Source organism: Pteropus alecto, unplaced genomic scaffold (genome assembly GCF_000325575.1).
Source record: "Pteropus alecto unplaced genomic scaffold, ASM32557v1 scaffold61, whole genome shotgun sequence".
Classification (NCBI taxonomy): Eukaryota; Metazoa; Chordata; class Mammalia; order Chiroptera; family Pteropodidae; genus Pteropus; species Pteropus alecto.
Genome location: NW_006434835.1, coordinates 22,812,222 through 22,835,734, shown reverse-complemented (window position 1 = coordinate 22,835,734; position 23,513 = coordinate 22,812,222). Strand labels below are relative to the sequence as shown.

The following is a 23,513-nucleotide window of genomic DNA, read 5'->3' as shown; positions in this document are numbered from 1 at the left end:
GGGTCTGTGAGACATTCACACCAGCTCTGCGGCTTCCTCCCTTAGGTAACCCGAGTGCAGTGAGTCTAGATAGCCACTCGTGACCCTGGAGGGTCATCAGATAACCTGAAAACAAAAGGACAATTCGTTTTTCTAATCCCGAATGTAGACTCTTTCTGAAAGTTACATGGTGTGATTTAAAGTGTTTATTTGCTGCCAAGAACCAAACTGCAGACAATCTCCTTATAGCTGTTTTCTGAAAACAAAACAAATTGTAGAACTACAGTGCACTCCAAGTGCCATAGATCTATTTTATTCTTCAGGAAATTATATTTGTTTTTCTTTTACAAGAGCACAACAGGAACCAAAGTAAAAGAGTAATAGATACAGCACTCAGGATAAATCATATCTTTAAAATAATAATAAAAAAATTTACACCTTGTCCTATATCCTGTTAGTATTTTCATAATATGGCCATGATTGAAAAAACAAAAAGCAAGCATTTACAATTTTTTTGATAGACTTTTTATGCCAGGAATGGATTAATTATCAACAAAATTTTATAACAATCAGGCTGATGTAAATTTATTTTGGTAACATCATTAACAAATTTATTCTGGAAATAGATAAAAATATTGCCCCTTGATAATAAATCTTTTTCTTTGATGCAAACAGCTAGAACACCTTTTTTCCTTTTTTTGATATTCTAAGACAAAGAAAATGGTTAATCTTCAGATTAATAAATTAGGTCATTATAATAATAAATTAATTTTTTTTAAAGTTCAGCAACCTCTGTCCAAGTATTTACAACAATACTTGAAAGTTCCTTTACAAAACAGAACACATTTTCTTTTCACATTAAGCATACTGGGTATCTGTGTCTTTCACAACAAGCATTTTTAAACGAGAAAAAATCAATGCACAAATGGGTAATTAGTATAAAAGTGCTAAGAGCTGTTTGAAAAGTTAACACTATACAGTCAGTTATATTTGAGGCAAACTACAACAAACTTCCAGCTTATTACGGACAATATTCCAGTAGTTGTTTCAAACAGTTGTTTGAAAAAAAAAAATACAGGAGCTGATTAGTGATGCAGATAAACTGCCGTCAATGTCTCTGGCCAGTGAGGGAACTGAAAACCAAGTGAAAGCAAAGCCAAATGAGGAGGAAGATTCACTAAAGGAATACCTTCTCCATAGCAGGTGTGATGCTGACTGCTCAAGGCAGGTGCGTACACACGTATGTATACTCAAACGCACACATCTTTCTTCCCAATTAAACTAAGTAGAATGAGATTTTGTTATTCAAAAATTTGTGAGTGATCAAAAGTATTGATATGGAATGCCTGTTTGTCTTTGTTCTGGTTAAAAATCTCATAAAAATACATTCAACAGGAAAACACGAATTGTATGTGTATAAATATATATGTATATATATATTATATACACATGCACACAAATACTTTTGTTTTTTGAAGCATTAAGATAGTTACATAAATATTCCTATAATTGCTAAAGTTTAAAGAGGCATATTTTTTTGAGCTTCAACAAAGGTGCTTGAATAAAATACAATTAAAATGAAGTAGTTTCTATTCTGTAGGATCAGTATATAATAAGGAAAAAAAAAATCCCCAGTCTTTTTTAAAAAAACGTTTCTTCTTAAGCTAGAGCTTCAACAAAAACTATGAACAACCAACAATATAACAGAACAAAGCAACAACAAACAATGAAGTATATAGCCCCTGGAAATACCTGGTGTCCTTCACCCTCTCCCTCCTTCCTGCCACGTTGTAGTCAGAAAAAGCTCCAGTGCTCACATCGAGAAATGACTTTAGGTCCTGTGCATGTGCTGACTCTGCTAGGAACTGGCTGATTGGCTTGGAAGAAAATGAAAGCAGCAAAAAGTATAACTGTATATATCCTTAATAACCCGCTTTAGAGAAATGTTGCTCTCACATTTCTCTTGCTTCCTCATCACCTACTGCAGCTGTGACTGTATAGAAAAGAAACTTGTGGCTTTAGACCTGGGATGGCTATCAAGAGGTTCTGATGCGCTTGTCTGGCAGTTCTAAGGTGGTTATGGCCACTGGATCGCAAGGCCTTTTTTTTGTTTCCTGCTCATTCACGCCTGAGCTTTGCCGCAACCAGTGCAGTCTTTAGAGCAACAGGAAAAAATATCCTCTGGGCCACTGAACTGCTTTTATTTTATGGGATTTCTTTCTCCCCGAGCCAAGCTGACCAATTTGTCTTCCCAACACCACCCTCCCACCCATTTCCCCAACCAAACTCACTGTCTCCACCCCGAAATATCTCTACAGCTATATTACAAGCAAATATATCTTAGCAACTTTAAAAACTTTGGTTCTAAGAAAACACTTGGTCAGTTATCTTGAGGAAAAGTGGGAATGCTTGTTCTGCACATGGCCGTAGCCAGAGCTCATCCCAGTCAGTTCTTAGCGCTGTACTGTACATCAAGTCACAATCCAATACAATCCACTAAGCAAGTGCACAAATTCTAGTTTTCTTTTAAGAGCAGACTTAATTGCTTTCTGTCTTCTAAAACCTAATCCAACTTGCCTTTCTTCACACCGTTTGGTAGAAATTGTCTGCCTGTAGATGATTCTGTTTTTGCATGCTGTAGAAGCCACTGAATCTTGCATCTGGTTCAGCAATTCTTAGCATTCTCTGGGCACTGTCCCCCTGGACTCTGGTTCCTTTCTTGCAGTCCACAGATACCAGCTGATTATTTAAGGAAGAAGGCTAGTGAGAAAAGGAAAATCAGAGTTAGCTGCTTCCTGTATCCCAAATTAACACAAATGTATCTAATTCAAGTGGGATAATAGCTTCAGGACACTGGTGGGCAGACTGTATGTGGAGTTTACATCCTGTTCTAGTACCTACTACAGTTTTATGAAGGATACTGACAAACTGTTTAAAGGTGAAATGTCAATAAATGTCAAATGGAGAAGATGGGGGAATTGAAAAAAGTATTAGTGGAGTGACATAACTACTTTCAAATCCTTGAAGTGCAGACTAGTCCTTAAGAGGGGTTGAATGAGTAAAAGTTACCAAACAGGAAGATTTCAGATAGACAATTCTGAATCAGGCTGTATAACAGCATTGTGGGGTGGGCCTGCCCATCTGTATCTGGTCCCTCCATGTACTTTATGAGTGGGTCTCTTTTCCTGGCTTCGCACAGTGAGGACTGTGTCTTGCTTAGTCCTCGTCTGTACCTTTGCCTCAGTCTTGCCCTGTATCCTGCTCATTCACCTAAGCTGTGCCCAATGCATACCTGTCAAAAGAAAATCAGGGGCAAGGTAACCATCTGATGGGATTTTATAGGGAAGTTTAATCTAGATGGTAAACTGGATTAAAATAATTATTTAGGCTATTTTCAATTCTTAAGGTTGTATGATTTTCTTAGGGGAAAAAAAAAACTAATTCAAAAGGTAGAATTAAAGTTGGAAGGAATCAGGATTTCTCAATGAAAATGAATTTTCTTGCCATTTAAAATAGGCAAATTTGACAACAAATACATACCCTTTCTCCCCGAGGATGAAATGTGCCTGTCTAGTATTATACAGTCTCTTCATCTTTCGCTTCCTTTCCCCTCTGCTTGCCTCAGACACGTCTCCCTGTTCTTTGGACTTCTGTACATCCTCAGTCATCTAGCACTCCTCTTACCTCTCCTGAGTTTCATAACCCTTCCTTTATGATTTCTTTTCTCTAATTCTAAGTTGATAGATCATTGAGAAACACCAGATGCCCAACTTTTAATTTCTCACATAAATGACAATGACTTAGCAATCAATCCAGAGGTACCTGTTTATTTGAAAACTAAAATAAATCCAGGAAATTGGGTCTGTGAAAAGTCAGGAGTCATTAACCAATGGATGATGGACAATTCATCTAATGATTGATCCAGCCCTGTGCTGTACTAGATATTTGATTGATTGTTACAGCTTGATATGTATTTGAGGCTACGACGAGCAAAGTAAAAACTTCATTAGCTAATATAAAGTATCATACAATTTAAGGAAATAAATTGCTTTCCTAGTTTGATCATTCAGAAGACTGAAACTCTTTCAGGGCCATACCTTAGTTGGTGTTCGATACCAGCAAAGCAGGGGTATCCACTGTTTCTTCTGATTGATGAATAGGAATGCTATTATAATAGAAAGGCCTATTATGATGGGAACCACGACTGAGGCTATGGAGTCCAGCGAAGAGTCTTCTCCTGGGGGCCGTCTGTTATTATCTCTGTAATCTACCTGGAGGTGACCCATATCTAGGAAAAAAAAAATTACAAGCATTAATTACCTACACCGGAATTTTTAAGGATTATTTTAATTACATTGCAAATACAGGTCAGCAATTTGGCTTTATTGATTCACAGTACTAAGGCTAAAACATGATTGACATCTACCGTTGATCCAAAGAGGACTTATGAGAGGACCAAGTTCTTAAGAATGGATGTAAAAAAGGAAATATTAGAGTGAGGAGGTTAATAATTGGGCAGGATGATGGTTTTAGCTAGTCAAGAAAATAAAATTCTTATGTTGGCTTTAAAAAGTGACTAAAACTAGACTACTGAAAATATTTTTATTAATATTAAACTATACTGGCTTCTAAGATTTTAAAGCAGAAACATTAGCTTGGCCTCCTGCTTAAGAGCAAATAGGAGACTAGGACAAAGTATATTCTTTTTATTAGTGTAATAGCCACAACTAATTACTAGTGTAATAGTAAAAACTTAGCCAGAATCGAGAGCTTGGTCTTTTGACTGATACTCTGGTTTGCTGAGCTCTAAGCCAAAATGCCTCCCTTTTCATAAAACTGTTGAAAACTCACTAGACCAATGAGATCATTTTCTTATCTTATTTATTAATAAACTTACTGCAGAAGGGACATTTAATTTTGCACTTATGAATGAAAGTGTTTCTGCTCCTTTTAATCATCATTCTTGCAATGAATATTGCAGACAGATAACAAGGTTAAATATACACCAATGAGGAGCATGCTCTGGAAGTTTCTTGTCTTTTGTTTCAAATAAACCACTGTAGTCAGGTTGTCTAAATACATCAAAGACCGGGTTAGTGAAAGATGTAGGACACATACTATCAAAAGGAATTGCTTCTAAATTGTTCTGGAAACTCAGCTCACAAAGTTGCACAGACCGTACGGTTTAAAAATCAGATTTTTATGAATATGTTGCTTTGTATATGTAGGGGGAGGGGAAGAAGAGAACCATCCTTGTCATTTTAGCCAGTGTAGATAATACTTCATAGGAAAGGGGGGGAAAGAGGAACACATTTATCAGCATTGAGAAAAATGCCAGCACTAAAAATATTATTGATGAATTCAGGTTTTAAATACACAAAGAATAAAGGAATGAATTTTTGGCTTACCACATTTCTAATGATATTAGAAATAATTTTAGAACTACATGTTATACAAGATTTTTTAAAAGTAAATTAAGGAAAATCTTGGTGAAAAGAGAATGAAGTTTCGATTAAGGTCTGTTTATAAAATTCAGTCTTTAAGTTCTGTTTTGATGGTAAAAGGCCATAAAATTTAGCTTTGAGCTAAAAAAAAAAGTGGAAATAACGTATCATCAGTAAGATTCACAGTGTCTTTAAGATTAAAACCAATCTGTTGCTTAGGAGAAACATTTTCTTGCTATTGACACATGAGGAAATTTCTCCTTGGGGTCTTTATAACAGAGCTACGATGTAATGCATAGGTCTTCAACGTGTTACAACAAATAAGGCTGTTCTTATGACTAAAGCCCGGCATCCAGAACAGTGTGTAGCACAGAGTTATCACTAATATTTATTAATTGAATGACTGTAAACATGCTAAGGCACCATTCGGTCAGAGTAATTACAGGAGATAAAACACTGGAAAACACTGGGTCCAAGAATTTGGCGCTCAGGTCATTTGATCTAAGCATAACACTTCAAATATCTAGGCTAATAGACTATTAATCTCTGAAGCAATGAATACTGCTTCTTCCAAAAGAAATATAAAAACTGTACAGCAATGATTTTGAAAATGTCCTTGGAGTAGACGGGAGACTAAGAGCATGGCTAAGAGCAAGGATATACTATTTTGACCAAGAGGTAGGTCTACGTTTATAGAGAAGGCAGGATTGACAGAAACTCTGCCTTGCTTTCCTACTTAACTATTGAGAGACAGAACAGCATTTCAATTATACACAACTGAAAGGACAGAGCAAGAAAAATAAAGCATGGAATAAAGCTGGTGAGTGGAAAAAATGACACAATAAATCGAAGTCTCGTGTCGTAAAAACTACCCAGAAGTTAGAAAGTAACCTAATGCATAAATGCTTAGTACAGAATCCACAGGGGCAGTGAATAATTTATTATGACTCTGCTTACAAAGTTTATTCATGTATATAAATATCAGTGATAGCTTAGAAATTCCACCTAGGACAGGAACGTATTTTGTTCTATCATCACTAAGGCTCTGAACACGTCGTGAGGCCACAAAGAGGCATTTACCCAGTTGCCTGCAGAGCTTATTCTAGTATTCAGTGTTAACTCTGTTATAAGCCTCCTCTACAGTATTATTTGAACTTACTTGGGCGTGCCATTTAAAAAGTTACCCAAAGGAGATTTTCAAAATTAAAGGAAAAACAAAGAAGACCTTATGTAAGAATAGAGAGATCTCAGCTGATTTTAGTACTTACCTCTGGGGAGATGGATGTCATTTTCACTAGGTGTGGGCCACACAGGAACCTCTAGGTCAATCTCTCCACGATGATTTGTCTTCTCAATGGGTATATTGGTTGGTTCCGGGACATACATTTCTGAAAGAAGGGGACATTTTTCATAAGAGATGAGGGAGGGGCTACTTATTGTTGACTTTTGTTTCTTCAATTCAAATAGATGGCGCATTCAGTTCAATACAGCCTTTCCTGAGACAGAAAGATCCAGTTACTGCATTTATATCATTAATGCCAGAGAGTCACTAGCGCTGCAGGAGTGGGAGACATGTTTTAAAACCATTTAAAGGGGGAAAAACGAGCTTTCTCCACTGGAGTCAGATACTCTGCGTTTTCATGTCAAATGGTGCTGGCTCTGTAGTTTTGTGCAAGCACTGGACTAGCGATATGGAAAGATATTTTACTTTCCATCAACTAAATATTAAACTTTAACTGTTGCTCTTTAACCCATGAGTTGAATTAGTTACATGTCACAGGAAGTGAAAAACATCTGTCACTCTTTATGCATTTCTTAGTTATTTCCTCTCCAGTCTTGTCCCCTAAATAGGAATGGACTGCAGGCAGACCTCATGAGGTGCTGCCTGCTTCAAATCTTAAATGTTTGCTCAGTTACCACTGAATCATGAAGACTAGAAATTGATCTTCAAGTATACTTTCAGTCATACAGACACTTTGATCAACACCATGAAACAAAACTGAGAATAATAATGTTCTTTATCCCAAATATCAGGTTTTTTTTTTTTTAAGTCAAGTTCTAAAAGGGACTAATGAAAAGATCCAAAGCTTACCTTCGCTCCTACAGATATACTTGTATATCCTTACTGCATCTGGCTAACAGCAAGTAGCCCAACTTTTTAAAGAAATCATTCTTAAGAACCTCTATTTTCCAAAATGAGACAATAAAAGTCTTCATCAATCACTTCCTCTTGGTCAGATCCTGCCATATTATTAACTGATTTTTATAATAAGGTTATTCAACATTGGTAATACTAAATACTTACTAATAGCCTAATTTAGTCCAAATATAAAATACATAAAATATAAAAATAAAACATGACATATAGAAAGAATAATCCTCTCTGCTCCGAGTTATATCGTCTGTCCTAAGGTTACCAGCCTTTCAAGAAGTAAACCTTAAGATGGGTTTGAGAGAAGGGAAAAGTGACAGAGAGGAGAGTATGTACTAGCTTCCCCTGTGAGTTAACACAGTACCTGACTGGGGAACAAATTCAGAGAGGTTAAGTAAACTGCCCAAGGTTATGCATCCAGGAACTACAGAACTGGGATTCCAAGGTCCAGGTCTTCTCATTGTCCCCAAGAATAAAGTCATTTTGGCCTTAGTCCCCCAATCTTCTGCTTCCTTAACTTACAAGGCCTCAGACATGGCAGGAACTAGACAGTCTTACAGTTTTGAAAAGTTCAACGGGTCCCTGACAACTCTAGAATTAAAACAAGAATTTACTGAACATATCGTTTACAACAGTGAAGCCCTGAGTACAAAGCAGTGATTCTGACTTTTCTATCATTCCTGAATCACCCGAAGAGCTTATAAAAACGTGCTGATTCTCACAGGTCGTAATTCAGTAGGTCTGGGCTGGGTGGTTCTGGGGTGGCTTTATCAGGCGGGATGGAGTTTAGCTCGCTCACTGAGAAACGCTGAGATGTGGTATGAATTCCTTGGAGGAATTTGGGAAGAAAACTACCTTGACACTAATGTGACATCTTTAAGTGTGACATCTTTAAGCGCCACAGCACTCCTGAACCCCTTTCCTGCCTGGTCCAGTGCACAGTGCTAAACCTTCCTGTCGCAACAGGGCAAACATGCCGCTGGCTTCAGAGGCCTTTTCAGTAGAAAAGGTGAACGCGAGATCCGTTCCACCAAACCTGTAAATGTCAACAGCTGAGGAGCAAAAACCTCCGCAGACACTTTCGGCTGGGCTCAGTTCTGTTTCTCCTCAGGTTTTCCCATCCTATCTGCCTGTGGGTATATTTCAAGTGCAACCCCTGGAAACAGCAGCAACGCGACTGTGCGTCAGGTCTCTTAGCAACAGCAGGGGAAGTGGGGAGGATCTGCCTAGGATGGAAGGCGGATGTCTTCTCCAGTGAAGAGTTATCTGGCCCCTGTTCAATGACTATTTCCTGAGCCCTTCCTCCGTGGCAGACACTGGTCTGAGTTCTGGGGATACAGCTGTGATCGAGACCAACCGTGCCGTCACGGGCCTCTCCTGACAGCGACTCCTCGCCGTTCAGCAGTTCCTGGCCTGTCCTTTGTCCTGGTGTTCCCTTATCGTTCTACGTTAAAAAAAAACCCAAACAAAAAAAAACCCGCCAGTCCCCACTTCTCCCTAGCCCCCGTCTTGCTATGTTTTCTCCGTAGCCCTTATCCTTGTGTTATTTACTGTTTACTCGTTGGATTCTCATCTCTCCCTACGAAAATGGAAGCTCCCTGTGTATGGTGACTTTGACTCACTGTGTCTCCCCAGTGCCTAAAACAGTGCTTGTGCATAGGAAGCACTAGATGAATCTCTGTTGAATAAATAAGGTCAAGTTTCACCATTTATTACTAGGAAAATTAGTGTGAAACATAGGTGACATGTACTAGATAAAACGACTCCAATGACAAATACATGTTTTCCCTCATTCTTTTCATTGAAAACACTACTAAAGGATTCCATTTTTTATCATGTGCACGCTGAGTGATAAACCACCACAGAAGTGAACCTCTGACTCTCAATCTACACCTTAAACAATGTCAGTGAAGATTAAATTAGGAAGAGTATCCTTCATCTGGGGTCAGCCTCCTGACCTGGCAGAATATGCCAGCCTTTTTAGGGCATAAATGGACAGTTTTAGACGTGCTCGATTAGGGCTCGTCTGTATAACACTCAGACAAAAGGCGGACGTGCAGAGCTCAGTGAAACTCTGGATTTGATGACTGTCCCATTTTACAATGCACAGTGTAGATGCATTTCTCGGCTGGCGTGATGCCTAGCTCACTGTATTGCATGAAGCAGGATTCTCTAATACACTGCAAGAAAACACAAGAATCAGGTGAAGATAGGCTCCTGACTCACTCAGGACTTCAACAGGCTCTTAAGAGTGAGCCCTCTCTTCGCTCTGTGTGGTCTACACGGCCTGTGAAGTCTGTGTGTTTAGGGCTTTAGATCTGGAACCCTGCCCAGGAGCTGGCCTGCCGAGGGCTCAGGGCCTGCATTGCTGGGACCAGGGGCAGAGGATAAAGGAGCTGTCTTGGCAGGAGACACAGACATGGAAACCAGAAGGCCTGGGGAGGATCTGGGCAGCTTTAGGGGACTTAGGTTTGAAACTAGGAGGTGAATTACTGAGCTGACATGAAGGGTGGGAGGGATGGGGTTCCAACAGCCAGCTGGGGGTGTGCTCAGCAGATACGCTGTATATGGAAGAGATGAAAGTTCTGCAGAAGGCCTGACAGAAGGTTGCATGGGGCGGAATGAGTACTGCTGGAATGCAGGAACTGAAAAAAGGTAGAACCAGACTATTCTTTCAATTTACATTTTGGTTCTGATGTATATTCACCTTGTAACGGCTATCAAGTGTATTCCCTACTGTGTCCCATCTTGGACCTTTTTCACTAGGCTAGTCCAATGCTGCACTAAAACTGCTACTCGGATAGGGCAGGTGTTGTTAACAGGCCTGTCATACCCGTAAGGCCACGATGCCACTCAAGTTTAGAGAATGTAAATCAGAAGAACCAGGGCGATGAACCAAAATCATGCCCTCATCTTGTGGGTCACAGTCTCTCCAGCTGTCCCCCCATGTCTTTGCTCAGGGAGACTTTGACTGAGCCTGACACACCGCGTGGGCCACAGGAACTAATGGACAGGTGAAGGAGGATCCGAGTGTGCTTGTTTCATCTTAAATTAGTATTACAGCTCGAGAAATGGCACGGCAGTGGCTTAGATACCTGGACACATCGGGCAGCAACTTCCTTCCACATTGATGGGCTCGACACAGGGCAGAGGCGGGCAACTGACGGTCGAGCAGAGGGTCTGGCCCTGCAGGCAGTAGCAGTGTGTGCAGCTATCGATGTCCCAGCGTTCCTCGTCGGCGTAGGCCTTCCCACTGAAGTGGCACACCGTCTTCTTTGCAATTGTGTCTTCTAGTGAAAAGAACAGCACATGGTGGAGTGGCTTAATGGGACAAAGCACAATATCTTATTATGCCTGCGGTAAAGGGGAATCGCTTCGTACAATCACAGTATGCTTCAGATTTCCAGAATTGGATGAAAAGTGGCTTCCCTAGTTGCTTAGTGACATTTTCCTCTGCCCAGGAGAAGGTTCGGAACTCTAGTCTTGTGGCCTCAAGGGCCACTGAGGCTAACACAGGGTGGCAACTGTTACAACCAGATGGAAATGATACCCCTGGGAAAGGGTCATTAGATTGCCATCACAAAATGCAGAAATATAGCCACTGTACGGCTGTTGAACACACTATGTGGAAAAACAAAAACTGACATACAACTCGGCAGAGACATGTTCAGGTTTGGTTCTATGTGAAAAGACATTAAAAAGAAAAAGTCCAGCTGAGTGTGTTTACGGAGACAATTCAAGAAATTCCTAGTTTTAGTTAATCCTTTTTTTTTTTTTTTTGTAAATGATTCAGAGGAATAGTAAGGAATGATAATAGCATGTCATGGGGAACCAGTAGGCGCCTTGGGCTAGCCAAAGGGGAATTAGCATTGAGATAACCATTTCCTTCATTTTCCAGTGATGCTAGACAGATTTTCCTCTCATCAACAGACATTTCTACTTTAAAAACAACCTCATTTCATTTCAATCCATTTTTATCAGTGAACTATCGTTTCTGAGAAAAACATATTTTTAAGAGCTATTTTTTTTGTGTATGAATTTATAGCTTAAAAACATTCTGCTCTTTTTTTCTGCATTTCCCTGTGCCATCCTCATTTCTTCCCTCCCCCAGCCTTTTACTTGAATGTTCCTTTTTCTCTGACTCTCCTGGTTTACCTGAACTCACTAGCTTACTAGTGTGATCACATTTCCTCTTGAGCTCAAGGCGATAGCTCCAAATGAGGCCCAAGTGACCAGCGAAACAGAGATGGAGCAAACTGATGGAGACACATGGGGGACACAGCACTTCCTTGTCACCGGACATGACAATTACTAGATGATTCTTCCTAACCCGGGGAAATTTTATGCTCCGATTCTAAAGGCAGCTCCACTCACCACTGGTCAACAGAAAATGGAAAACTATGAAGGAATCTGGAAGCAAAGTCCCTTAGGAAAGGAGTGGGGTCCAGGGCCTTGGGTTCTTCCTGGAAGGCATCGGAAGCTCTTGCAGGGATGGACACAAAGGACAGAACCCAGAATGCCCGAGGGCGCAACAAGAAAGTGTAAGCTACAGTGTCAGGAGTCATTTCCTCCCAGCTACCCGAACTCTACAGCCTAGTGCTTCGAGGTGGCCGAAGCTGCTTTCTGTGAAGACCTAGCACAAAGCTTCCCCTTGAACTTTTCCAGAGGAGGGTCACAGATAGAAATGCTCACAAATCATAAAGAAATGCTCTTTAGTATCCACATTCTTTTCTTACCAACTACTCAAGCACATCTACCTTATTAATTGGCACTAACAATGTCCTATTACTGTAATATTTTGTATTTCCCTAGATTTAAGTCTTGGTCCATCCCAGAGTGTTATAAGCAAGCATAGGAAGGAATCTGTCAAGTGTGAAAATGTATACTTTGTTTCTCAACATTTTCCCATCATTTCTCTTACTGCTGCTGCTTAAGGTTCAACAAGGGATACTGAGTAATCATGAAAAGCTCTAGTTGTGAACGGAAACCCTTTTCAATGTCTATTTAAAAGTGTACTTTACCGTATTTGTGATTGTTCCACAGAAAGTTTTCTGATGCACTGTTAGGCTGAAAAACTCATTTGGTGGCTTTAAAACCAAACTCATAATAGAAGTTTCTGCTAATATGGAATCCTCAGCTTTGTTTTTAAGAAGAGAACCCTAGAATAGGACAATGTAGAGGACTAAATGAGGTAAGAAAGATGGGGATACTGTCTAAGAGGATGTGATATGGGACTAGATTAAGGCAGCAGTGATGGAAAAGGCAAGGCAAGACTAGAGATATTTCTGAGAAATGGCTGTGAGGGTACGGACAGTAAGGAAGAGGGAGGCATGAAGGATGACCCTGTTTCTTGCAGCTCTTGGTTTCATTGATCTTTTAAATTATTTTTCAGATTCTATTTTATTTCTACTCTGATAATTATTATTTCCTTCCTTCTACTCACTTGGGGCTTTATTTGCTGTTCTTTTTCTAGCTCCTTTAGGTGTAAGGTTAGATTGTTTGAGATTTTTTCTTGTTTCTTGTAGTCCCGTACTACAATGAATTTCCCTCTTAGGACTGCTTTTGCTGTGCCCCATAGATTTTGGGTTATTGTGTTTTCATCTTTGTCTCAAGGTATCTTTTGATTCCTTGATCTCATTGCCAACCTATTCATTGGTATGTTATTTAGCCTCCATGTGTTTCTGTGTTTTCCAATTTTTTTTCCTTGTAACTGATTTCTAGTTTTGTACCATTGTGGTCAGAGATGATCCCTGATATGATTTCAATCTTAAATTTATTGAGACTTATTTTGTGGCCAAACATGTGGTCTGTCTTGGAAAATGTTTCATATGCCCTTGAAAATAATGTATATTCTGTTGCTTTGGTGTTAAGCTCTAAAAATATCAATCAAAACCATTTGGTTTAGTGTGTCATTTAAGGCAGCTGTTTCCTTGTTGATTTTCTGTCTGGAAGATCTATCTATTGATGTCAATGGGGATGTTAAAGTCCCCTATTATGACTGTACTACTATTGATTTCTCCTTTTATATCCATCAATATTTGCTTTATATATTCAGGTGCTCCTATGTTGAGTGGGTAAATGTTTACAAGGATTATATCCTCTTGTTGGACTGATCCCTTTATCATTATGAAATGTCCTTCTTTGTCTCTTATTATAGACTTGTTTTAAAGTCTATTTTGTCTGATAGAAGTACTGCTACCCCAGCTTTTTTTTTTTTTCATTTCCATTTCCATGAAATACCTTTTTACTTTTGGTCTCTTTACTTTTGGTCTGTGTCTTTGATCTAAAGTGAGTCTATTACAGACAGCATATGTATGGTCTTGTTTTCTTATCCATTCAGCTCCCCTATGTCTTTTGTTTGAGGTATTTAATCCATTTACAATTTAAAGTGATTATTGATAGGTACATAGTTATTGCCATTTTATTATTCATATTTTTTTCCTCTCCTTTTTCTTCTTAAAAAATCCCTTTAACATTTCTTGTAATGCTGGTTTGGTGGTGACAAACTCCTTTAGCCTTTTCTTGTCTCAGAACATTTATGCTTTTGATTAAATTTCATCTGACCGGCAAAGATCTTAACACAGTCCTGAAAGCATGCAGTAAATTTTGGCTAACTGATGGAACTTGGTGTCCCCTATTTCTTACATGTGCATTTCTTTTTCTAGATAGACCGCTTTTTTCCATAGCATATTGGGGTTAATCTGAGAAAGCTCTGTCAGGAAGTTTTAGAAAATACTTGGTTTATAGGGAGACACAGTGGTTAGTCTATGCAATTTCAGGTTCTAAATAATAAATTAATAATACCACTGTAGTTTTTTTGGGGAAACGGCATATTCTAATTGAAAGCACATATAAAAGCATTTTAGGCAGTCAGGCTAAAGAGGGATACAGAAATAGAGACATAGGAATATCCAACTAAAAGTAATCTAAGTAGTTTATATTTGGCTATCGAGTGGGCTGTGCCATTTAATTTTGACTTATATTTACCATACAACTTGTTTGCTTACACTGACAATGACCTCATTTTGATTCTTAAATACCTAATAATTATCACAACTTCCACTTATTGAGTGCCTGCTATGTACTGGGCACTGTGATAAGCATTTTACATGTGTCAATTCTATTTGGTCTCCACAGCCCAATAAGACAGGTATTTTTCCGATTTCACAGAAAACTGAGGGACAGGAAGATGACACCATTTGCCCAAGATGCAAGGCTAGGAAGTGGTAGGGCCACAACAGGAACTAAGGTGAGTCTGGCTCCACAGCCCCACATACCTTCTGCCTGCCAGTGGGACAACCTCAGGAAGAGCCGCATTCTTGGGCAGAGATCCAGGCCACACAAACAAAAGTGGTTACTGTTCACTGACTCTGGAAAGTGGCCACTTAGATTTCCTACCCCTTACATTTGTTGAGTCTTTGTCCTCAAAAGTAAATTACCCTTCAGCTGACTGCATCACATATCTGGCAGGATCCTATCAATGGATGAAGATAAGGAAGTGGTTACTGAAGACTCATGGTCCTTCTTAGGCAAATCTCTATTTAACACCACCTCCCCCTTCCCGCAGGAAGAGGATCAGAGGAGAATGTTTTGAGGAACACATGAGGGATGACACTGGTATAATAAGGCTTATTTTTAAAACAAACACATCAGGAATTATATACCCAAACAAATGTGATCCTCTTCTAAGCAGTCACTGCAGAGGGCTATGACCATATTCCAATGATACTGCCCTTGCTTCACAAAGCTTGGGACTTTTTCTTTTGCTCTATCATCTAGGCCCAGGTTTTGAAACATGTACGGAAGACGGTTACTATTTTACAGCCACTCCTTGGTTTAGGTCAGCTTTGGTATTTGTTTTTCCCAGTTCTGGCCTGTATCTTATCTATCAGATTCAGCTTAATGTGACTTTTGGCCTCGTTCAGAAACAAAGTTCCTGCTAAGGAATGGAGATTTGCTTCTGCAGACACACGCTGCAGTGTGTTTCAGGAGCCTGGAACGCTTGTGCCATGAGGGCGTCTTCAGTGGGATGTTGAACTCATGGATGTTCAGACACGTCTTATCTTTTTTTTGGATTCGAATATAAGCAACTTTATCTTGCACCACATATAGCTACAATAAAAACATGCACTGTCTTTCATTGTTTGTTTGTTTGTTTTTTTCTTTCATTTACCTTGATCCTGAGTGATAGAAATGGGGAAGAAAAAGTGGCAAGGGCTTGAAATCTTAACTCCTTTCAAGCTGAATTTAAAATTCTGTCTTACTTTTTCTCAAGGAAAAAAAAAAAAAAAACCTTAACAGGCTATTACAACTGGACTGCTTCTATTCTTGAGCTGTTTTATTAATTATGCTATAAAGCTAATTAATAGCTGGGGAAGACCTAGAATCTAGAATTGTGTTGTTTCCTTCCTCTCTAAAGATCCAATTCAGTGTTTCAGGGATCACTGATGCGGTAACTCAGGTCTTGCTCTAAATCTGACCATGATGAGCGAGATACATTAGCCCCTGAAAAGAAAGCGTCTCCAGATTTCCCTCTGCCTCTTTCCTCCATGGAAGGATATAAAAACTAAAATCCACTCAAACCTATGTTATAGTTGGGCTTTTCAGTTGCTGCCAGGACACAACTTTGTTGTATAGATACTTCAGGCTCTAAATCTGGTTGCAGTGGTCATGAAGTCAGAGTCTTGGCACAGAAGTAACTTCCTGGGAGGAGGTTAGGCAGCTTTAGAAATTGCATCAGTTCTTTTAAATCTCCAGTGTAATATTTAGAGTCCTGAAAAGTATTTACTCTGGGATCTCAGTGGCTGAGAAACTAATTGTAGCTCTTACTCTCAGTATAAGTCCCACTGCAAAGTAACCCAGCCTGGGGTGCCAGGGGTATAGCGGGGTGCTTGTTCATTCTACCCATCGCTGTGAAGAGCACCATTCTAAATACTGGATGCACTGGTACCCAAGGCAGACATGGTCTCTGCTCTTGAGAAGATCCTCCTAGATTTACAGAGTCTCATCAGTCTTATGTGATTCCAGGTCTAAATAGATGTGCCAAATGTTTTGAAAAGATGTACAAACTACTGCCCTGCTAATAACATTATACTTCAGGTTGATTTCTTAAGTTTGAAGTTGGAGGGATTTAAAGAAAACGTCAGTGAAGTCATTTTGACAGGTGTGAAAAGGTACCAGGCACACTGTGGGCAACATGAGATTTAGAAAAGAGAGTGGAAAAGACAGCCAAGTCTCCCCAATGACACTGCTGACTTGGGTGAATATAGGGAAAGTAGTTTAAAATTTTTAGCTTATAAATGTAACAATGCATTACAGTATGCTTTCTCTACCTCACACAAAGAAATAAAATGCTACTATGATCTTAAATTTTACTTTCTCTTAATTGACAAGACACCAAAATTCCTGGCCTGTGATATCATCTTCATTTCTGCATTTCAAGTGGGCGCATGCTCAGCACAAACTCCACATTTGGAGAATAAATAGAATGTGTGTGCCTTCTGTTTGAGAAACCAGTTTTAATGTTTTTACATAAACAGGAGACAAACAGAAATCACAACAAATAAGAAATCTGAGCAAATAATTTGCAGGTCACTCAGAGGTGCAGAGAGACTCGTAGGCATGGAAGATGATGACTGATTTTGAATATGCTGGCTCACTGGACCATCATACACTATAAAAGAATGTGAAATTGTAACTGAATTGGAGTCTTGCTAAAAATGATGCAGGCAGTCTAGACAATTTTAATGAGGCAGAGAGATCTAATACACAGTAATTCTATCAGCAAATAATTAAAGATTTTTTGGCTAAAAATGCAAAAAATGTTTATTGATTTAATACAAAACCTGAGCACTTTATTTTATAACCTTTAGCTCCTAATAAATAAAACATCTGCTCTTAACTCATTTTTATAAAAAGAAAAAAGAAACCGAGACCAGTACTGCCATGAAGGCCAGCTCCTACCCCAAATAATGTCTAAACTGCTGTGACAGTGGATCTGACCACAGTTTTAAGACCTGTCTTGGAAGTCCATTTTTGCTTTATTTTATTCCATCTGTCTTAGAGTGGGGTCTAAGTCTCCTTACAAAGACCAAAAGAGCCTTTCAGGTTTCTTCAACATACTGGAAGGAATAGGTGATGACACAGGGTTCCCGGTTAATAGAAGAATTACAAATTTTCCTGAGTTCCATGAATGGAAATCTCACCAAACTGGTAAACACAGTGACTTCTGGCTGATTTCTACTGCATGCAAAGAGGATAATTTCTCAGTAATAGAACTTAAGCCTTGTATTAAGCATCTATTATGAGGTAATTAACCACTTCATGGATGGAAGTTGAAGGAAACATTCGTTTTCAACTTTAAATGAGGTCTCATTTCTTACAAGGTCTACCTACAATCCAAGGCACAACTATAGGTACATGGAGATTATACACAGAAATCCTTTTGAAAATATGTAATGTAGTCTAAAAGGCAGGCGGGGACAATGTAAGATTGAGCTGGCTTGAATAAGAAAAAAAAGTAACATTTTCTTTAGGACTTAAAGCTATGAAAAGGCAAAGTATAGAATCCTGTTAAGGAATCTTTGAGGTGGAAGCCACTGGACTGCCCAGAGTGGTCAGTTTCAGCACCTACAGGGATGTTTCATCCTGTCACAGCCCAGGTGCTGTCAGGAGTACTCTGCCAGCCTCTTCCAGAGGGTCTGCAGACCAACTTCAGATCTGATTACATTTCCTCATCAGAAATGCAATCCTCCTCCAAGGGGTCTTCCCCCAAACCATTAGAGGGGTTCAGAATCGGGGATGGTTTCCTGGACCAAAATAAGAAGTAAAAGCCATAAGCTAGTGGGTCTCTCTGGAAACGCCAGTGCCAGCCTCCCTTCTGTAAAATACGAACATGGGGCTGGAGCCCAGATAAAGATGATGACACTCGGGGGTTCCCCCAAGTTAACTAGAACAACTTGAACTTCCGCTTACATAGCTGGGGGCCTGTAAAGAATACTGAAGTGAGAAAAGCAAGCTGTTTATGGAATAAGAAGATGAGATGCTTCCTAGGGTGTACGGGAGACCTAAACGAACTGAAAGCAAACACTGTTTATTTTTGTGGTGACTTTAGACCTGTTCCAAAGTTAGTACACTGCATGACACCCAGAATGTGTTTAGTCTTATACCTGCTCAACAATGCACAGAAAAGCATCCCGTTTCCTTCTCGTTTGTTTACATCACCTCAGCACTAACTGCGACCACTGGGGCTACAGTATGGGGCCAACGGGAACCGAGGGCTCTGAAGAACATGCCAGGTCTCTACTCAATGTACCAGGTCTCTTCTCAATGAGTCTGCCTGATTATAACTGCCACATACTGTTTCCAGGAGTCATAGTGAATGGATTGTGTACGATAAGTTCACAAATTCCTCAAATGAGTCTAGCCTCTCAAACAAAAAACAAAAGCTTCATTCTCTCTCCCGTGGCGACATCCAGAGGCATGAAAGGACAGCGAATCTCTGAGGTTTGTAGGTTAGGCACTGCCACAACACAGCCACACTACAACTGTTACGAAGCACGCCCTGGATCACAATGAAATGACTGAAGCAGTCAGGGAACATTTAAGTTGAGCGTGTATAGGACGACAAGGTACACTACCAAAGCAGTATCTGAAATATTCTCGTCCTTCAAAAGCTCGTCACTGGGACACTATTTCAAGTGAGACACCAAAATCTATTTGATGCATGTTACTCATATCAGATACACTCCATGTTAGAAGAGCTACAACTGTACTGAACCCATATATTCATGTAGTGTTTGCCATTCATAAAGTACTTTCACCTACGTGTATTATTAACTTTCATAGCACTTAAGTGAAGTACAGGGCAGTATTATCATTTGCATCTTATATATGTGGAAACTGAGCTAGGGTTATGCTATTTATATCACCGAGACATATAGCTAGAATATGTCAAAAATGGGATCATAACCCTGTGGCTCCCAAGTAAGTTCTCCTTCCAATACACAGAAGTTTTTAATTTTAAGAAAACACACTTGAGAAACAGCTGTGAAAAATCTTCCAATGAAGATGCCAGTATCATAACATTATGGCTGAAAAATGTACATGTAATTCCATGGGTTGTATATCTTAAAGATGCTAAATTAAATATTTACTATGTTTGATTTCTTGGCTGAGTTAAATACACAATGATCAACAGATGTTCCACAGAGACACTATTTATATTTATCTCAAGGAAAAGATACCTAAACAAATAAACATAAATCTAAGCAAAAACGAATGCTGTATAATAGACTGGCTTGATATAAAGTATAGACATTGCCCCTATTAAGGAGTAATATTTATTAATCATTTGCTAGTTGAAGATCACTATGGAGAGGAAATATAATTATACCATAACAACTGAGGGCAGAGCCAGCTCCACGTGAAAGCTCCACTGCAAATGTCAATATAATGTATGTAAAATATAAAATATAGCTAACTTCTAATTAGGCAGATATGCAATCTGTAAGAAAATTATTTTTTCATATATAATCTATAACAGAATCCGTTTTCACAGATCCTTAAAGAGATAAAGACATTTAAAAGATACCAGATGAGTTGAAGACATGTAATCAGAGTATCTTAACTTCGTTCACATCAAGTTATGAAATATAAACATATATGTATATCACCCAAGAAACTATCCTCTAAAAATAACTAACCTTTGACAAAAACTTCTTAAGTGAGAAAGATGCACTGACTCAGGGATTTTCTAGCCAACAAATATGACTCTAAATATCTGACCTCAAATATTTTCTAAAATAACACATGGTTACAAATAAATACTTGCCAAATTTTAAGTTTCAAAACAATATTCTATGCACTGAGTCATACTTCCGACTTGGCTAACCCAAGAGTTGCTTATTCAAGAACAGTCCTGTTCAATTAGACTGCCTTGATCAGCGGACACATCTGAGCAAATTAATTTCCAATGTGAATGCAGCAGCAATATGGGCTTGAAACCCCCATAAATTAAATTAAGAAAGATCTTTATGTTAAAAGTGGGGCTCTTTCTTTATAATATTTGACCAGAAATGAGGGAACCCCTGGACAGGGTGAGGTTCCACTGGAATGCTGACAGTCCCTCCCTTTACAGAAGCTGCTCGAGCCTGGCCCTCAGCAGAAGCATCACCAACACAAACATCAGAGCAAGGGGCAGAGCAAGCATCCCACAGGCACAGTAAGAGTAAGAGTTGTTGTCTTAATTATTTTCTATCCTTCAAGAATGATGGCCTAAAGATCTCACTGAAGTACTGAAAGGTTCTGGAGAGGCATGTGGTCAGTGATAAGGCCACGGGTGCTCTCTTGCATGTGAAGAGTGTCACAGCAAAGGCATCTGCTGTTCAAAAGGAACCATGTATCGAATCTGCCATCATGCATTAGAATTCCCACCAGACCTTTTGTCTCCACCTGATTTATAGCCAAGACACCTTTGGATTATTGTTCCCCATTCTTTCATCCATCATTACAGTCAAAAAGCCTATGAAAATAAAATCTAAGTTCATGTGTATTTGTGGAGAAAGCCAGGATATAAAAAATTAGGGAATCAGATGTTCCATTAAAGTGATTGGGTAATTACTAGTTACTGTCTAGTACAAGGATGAATTCCCTAATGATAGATATTACAAGTAATTAGACAAAGCTGTTCACTCTTCAAAATTAATCATCAATCCTATTAATTATGTCTGTATTACACATTCTATTAAATTAGCACACATAATATGAGGCCTTCACACATCAAAGAGAAGCATTATCACTGCACATTAGTAACTTGATAATTAAGCTGAAAGAAATGCAAATACTCATAATTACACTACTCTTAGAAGGATCACCACTTTTCAACTCTCTTATGGTAAGAGAAAAGGACACTTCATGAGGTGAAAGCAAGCATGGTTTTGTTTAGGGGTTTTATCACCAAGAAGAGAAGTCAGATTAAAGGCAGGGTTGAGGTGTTTAGAAATATATATTTGACTAGGGAGACTATTCACCCAGGGAGGAGACTTGCAGCCATGGTGAGGTCAGCACTGCAGACCGCAGTGAAGCACACTCGATTCAGGGAACAGATCATCTGGGTTAACAGGCGTTGGGTTCAAAACTGAGAAAGCCTAAGACAAGAGACAATGCAAGCACTGGTCCTTGGTGCCCCCTGGAGAATCAATCAGGTGCTTTAAGACATGCAAAATGATGGGCTTTGCATCTTTTTCCTTTGCTAGATGATCTCTGGAGGGTGATGCAGGCTTTGCCACTGAGGCACAGTGGTAACTACCTGCAAGTGTGTAGTGGTACCCAGGCTTGCTGCCTTACGGAAGGGCCACGTAGATGGGAAGCTGATGAACAAGTCTGGTGAGGCAGAGGAAGCAAACTGGAGTCAGAAAATCCCCATATCACAGTCAAGAACTGAACTTGACTTTGTGTGCTTGGACACAAGAGGGGAGAGAGGCTGAAGGCTAATCTAGCAAGGCTATTTGCAAAATAAGTGTGATGCATACAGAAGGGGCTTCATGACTATTTCAATTATAAAACAACATGTATGAAGCATTAAGATGAATGAGTGAATAGGAGTACACAGTATTGCTCATCAAATGTAAAGTATCCCCAATATGTTCTCCTGAAGATAAGTCATAGGTTTGTGTGATACAGTTATATCTGTGTCAATACCATTATGAGCTTATACGAACCACAATTTAGTGAAAGTGTTATTTAATATCAAAAATCATAAATTTGGACCAAATTAGTATTTCCCTTCCCACGCTAAAGAAGAACGTATAGTCTAAATGATGCAGGAATTGGAATAGAAAATATGAGGGCGAAAAATAAAAATAAAAAGACAGAATACTCTGATTTGCAGATTTCTTTGCATACTTTGAATTTGTTAAATTGCTTCTGTGAGAAAGAGAAATGATTTACTGTTATCATTTGGAAACAAATTTACTAGTTGAGCAATTTACTAATTATAAATTTATCAATGAAGTAGCAAAACTCAACAGGTACTTTTATTGAAACAAATTAATGTGAGAATTTTCAACACATGAGAGATTCAGCGTGAGATTTTTCCCCCGAAGGTAACTGGGATGCTTAGGCCTCTTGGGCTCTGGTTTCTCTAAGCACCCTGGCTGGTTCATGAACTGTTTGTTTCTTTCAGTCCTGAAGTTCTGATATTTGAATATGGTGATACTGCCAGTACATCCTCCTCCCTCAACCCCCTGGCCTGAAATAGGGGCCAAGCTATATCTTTGATTTAGATCTTACCAAAGCCAGTGCGTGTTTTTGGTGGGACTTTTGGTCAGCTCTTTGAAAAGATAAGTAGCACCAAGCTAGATGTATGCCTGGATACATTTTTGGCTCCATTTAGGAGAAACAAAGCTAATGGGTATTATAGGAGAACCCAACAACCCAGTCACTAAAAGGTATGGCAACCATATGTCCCAATTTGCTTGGGACACCCTTGGTCTAGAGCTGTTGTCTCATCATACATTATTAATAGCCGCCATTTTACTCTCAAAAGCATCACAGTTTGAAGATTAAATTACATAGATGGTCAACCTGTTAAAAGAGAATCTGGCTTTCAAACATAAATATTCCATGGCCATTACAATGAGAAACATGAGCTCTGTAAAATTCCTGAGAGCAGAAATTGTGTTTTTAAAATATCTTTCCATCTCTAGTATCCCAACACACAGAATAAGAATCAGAGGAAGTGCCCTACTCCCACCCGTCTAGTGGCCAGAGGTCAGAGTCAAGGAGAGGGAGCTGTCCAGATAAGCTTGAGTCATGGCCAATATGCACCTGAGCGCCATTCATCGGCTATTCTATGGGAATGGCTACAAAGCTCTGTGGCCTGATCTCTCCTTTTTCTCAGTTATCACCCACATACATGCAATGCCTTTTATGTAGAA

The 23,513-nt window shown here is 39.2% G+C and overlaps 1 protein-coding gene across 1 annotated transcript in view; it reads right to left on the bottom strand.

Annotated features, from left to right (window-relative positions):
- Positions 1–260: 260 nt before the first annotated feature.
- CRIM1 (cysteine rich transmembrane BMP regulator 1) overlaps positions 261–23,513 on the bottom strand; it is a 175,990-nt gene continuing 152,737 nt past the window's right edge. The window contains exons 14-17 of the mRNA XM_006910382.3: positions 10,671–10,865; positions 6,692–6,811; positions 4,077–4,267; positions 261–2,739 (exon numbers count right to left, since the gene is read on the bottom strand). Of these exons, the coding sequence (XP_006910444.1) occupies positions 2,563–2,739; positions 4,077–4,267; positions 6,692–6,811; positions 10,671–10,865 (683 nt within the window). The 3' untranslated portion in view covers positions 261–2,562. The remainder of the gene's footprint in view (positions 2,740–4,076; positions 4,268–6,691; positions 6,812–10,670; positions 10,866–23,513) is intronic.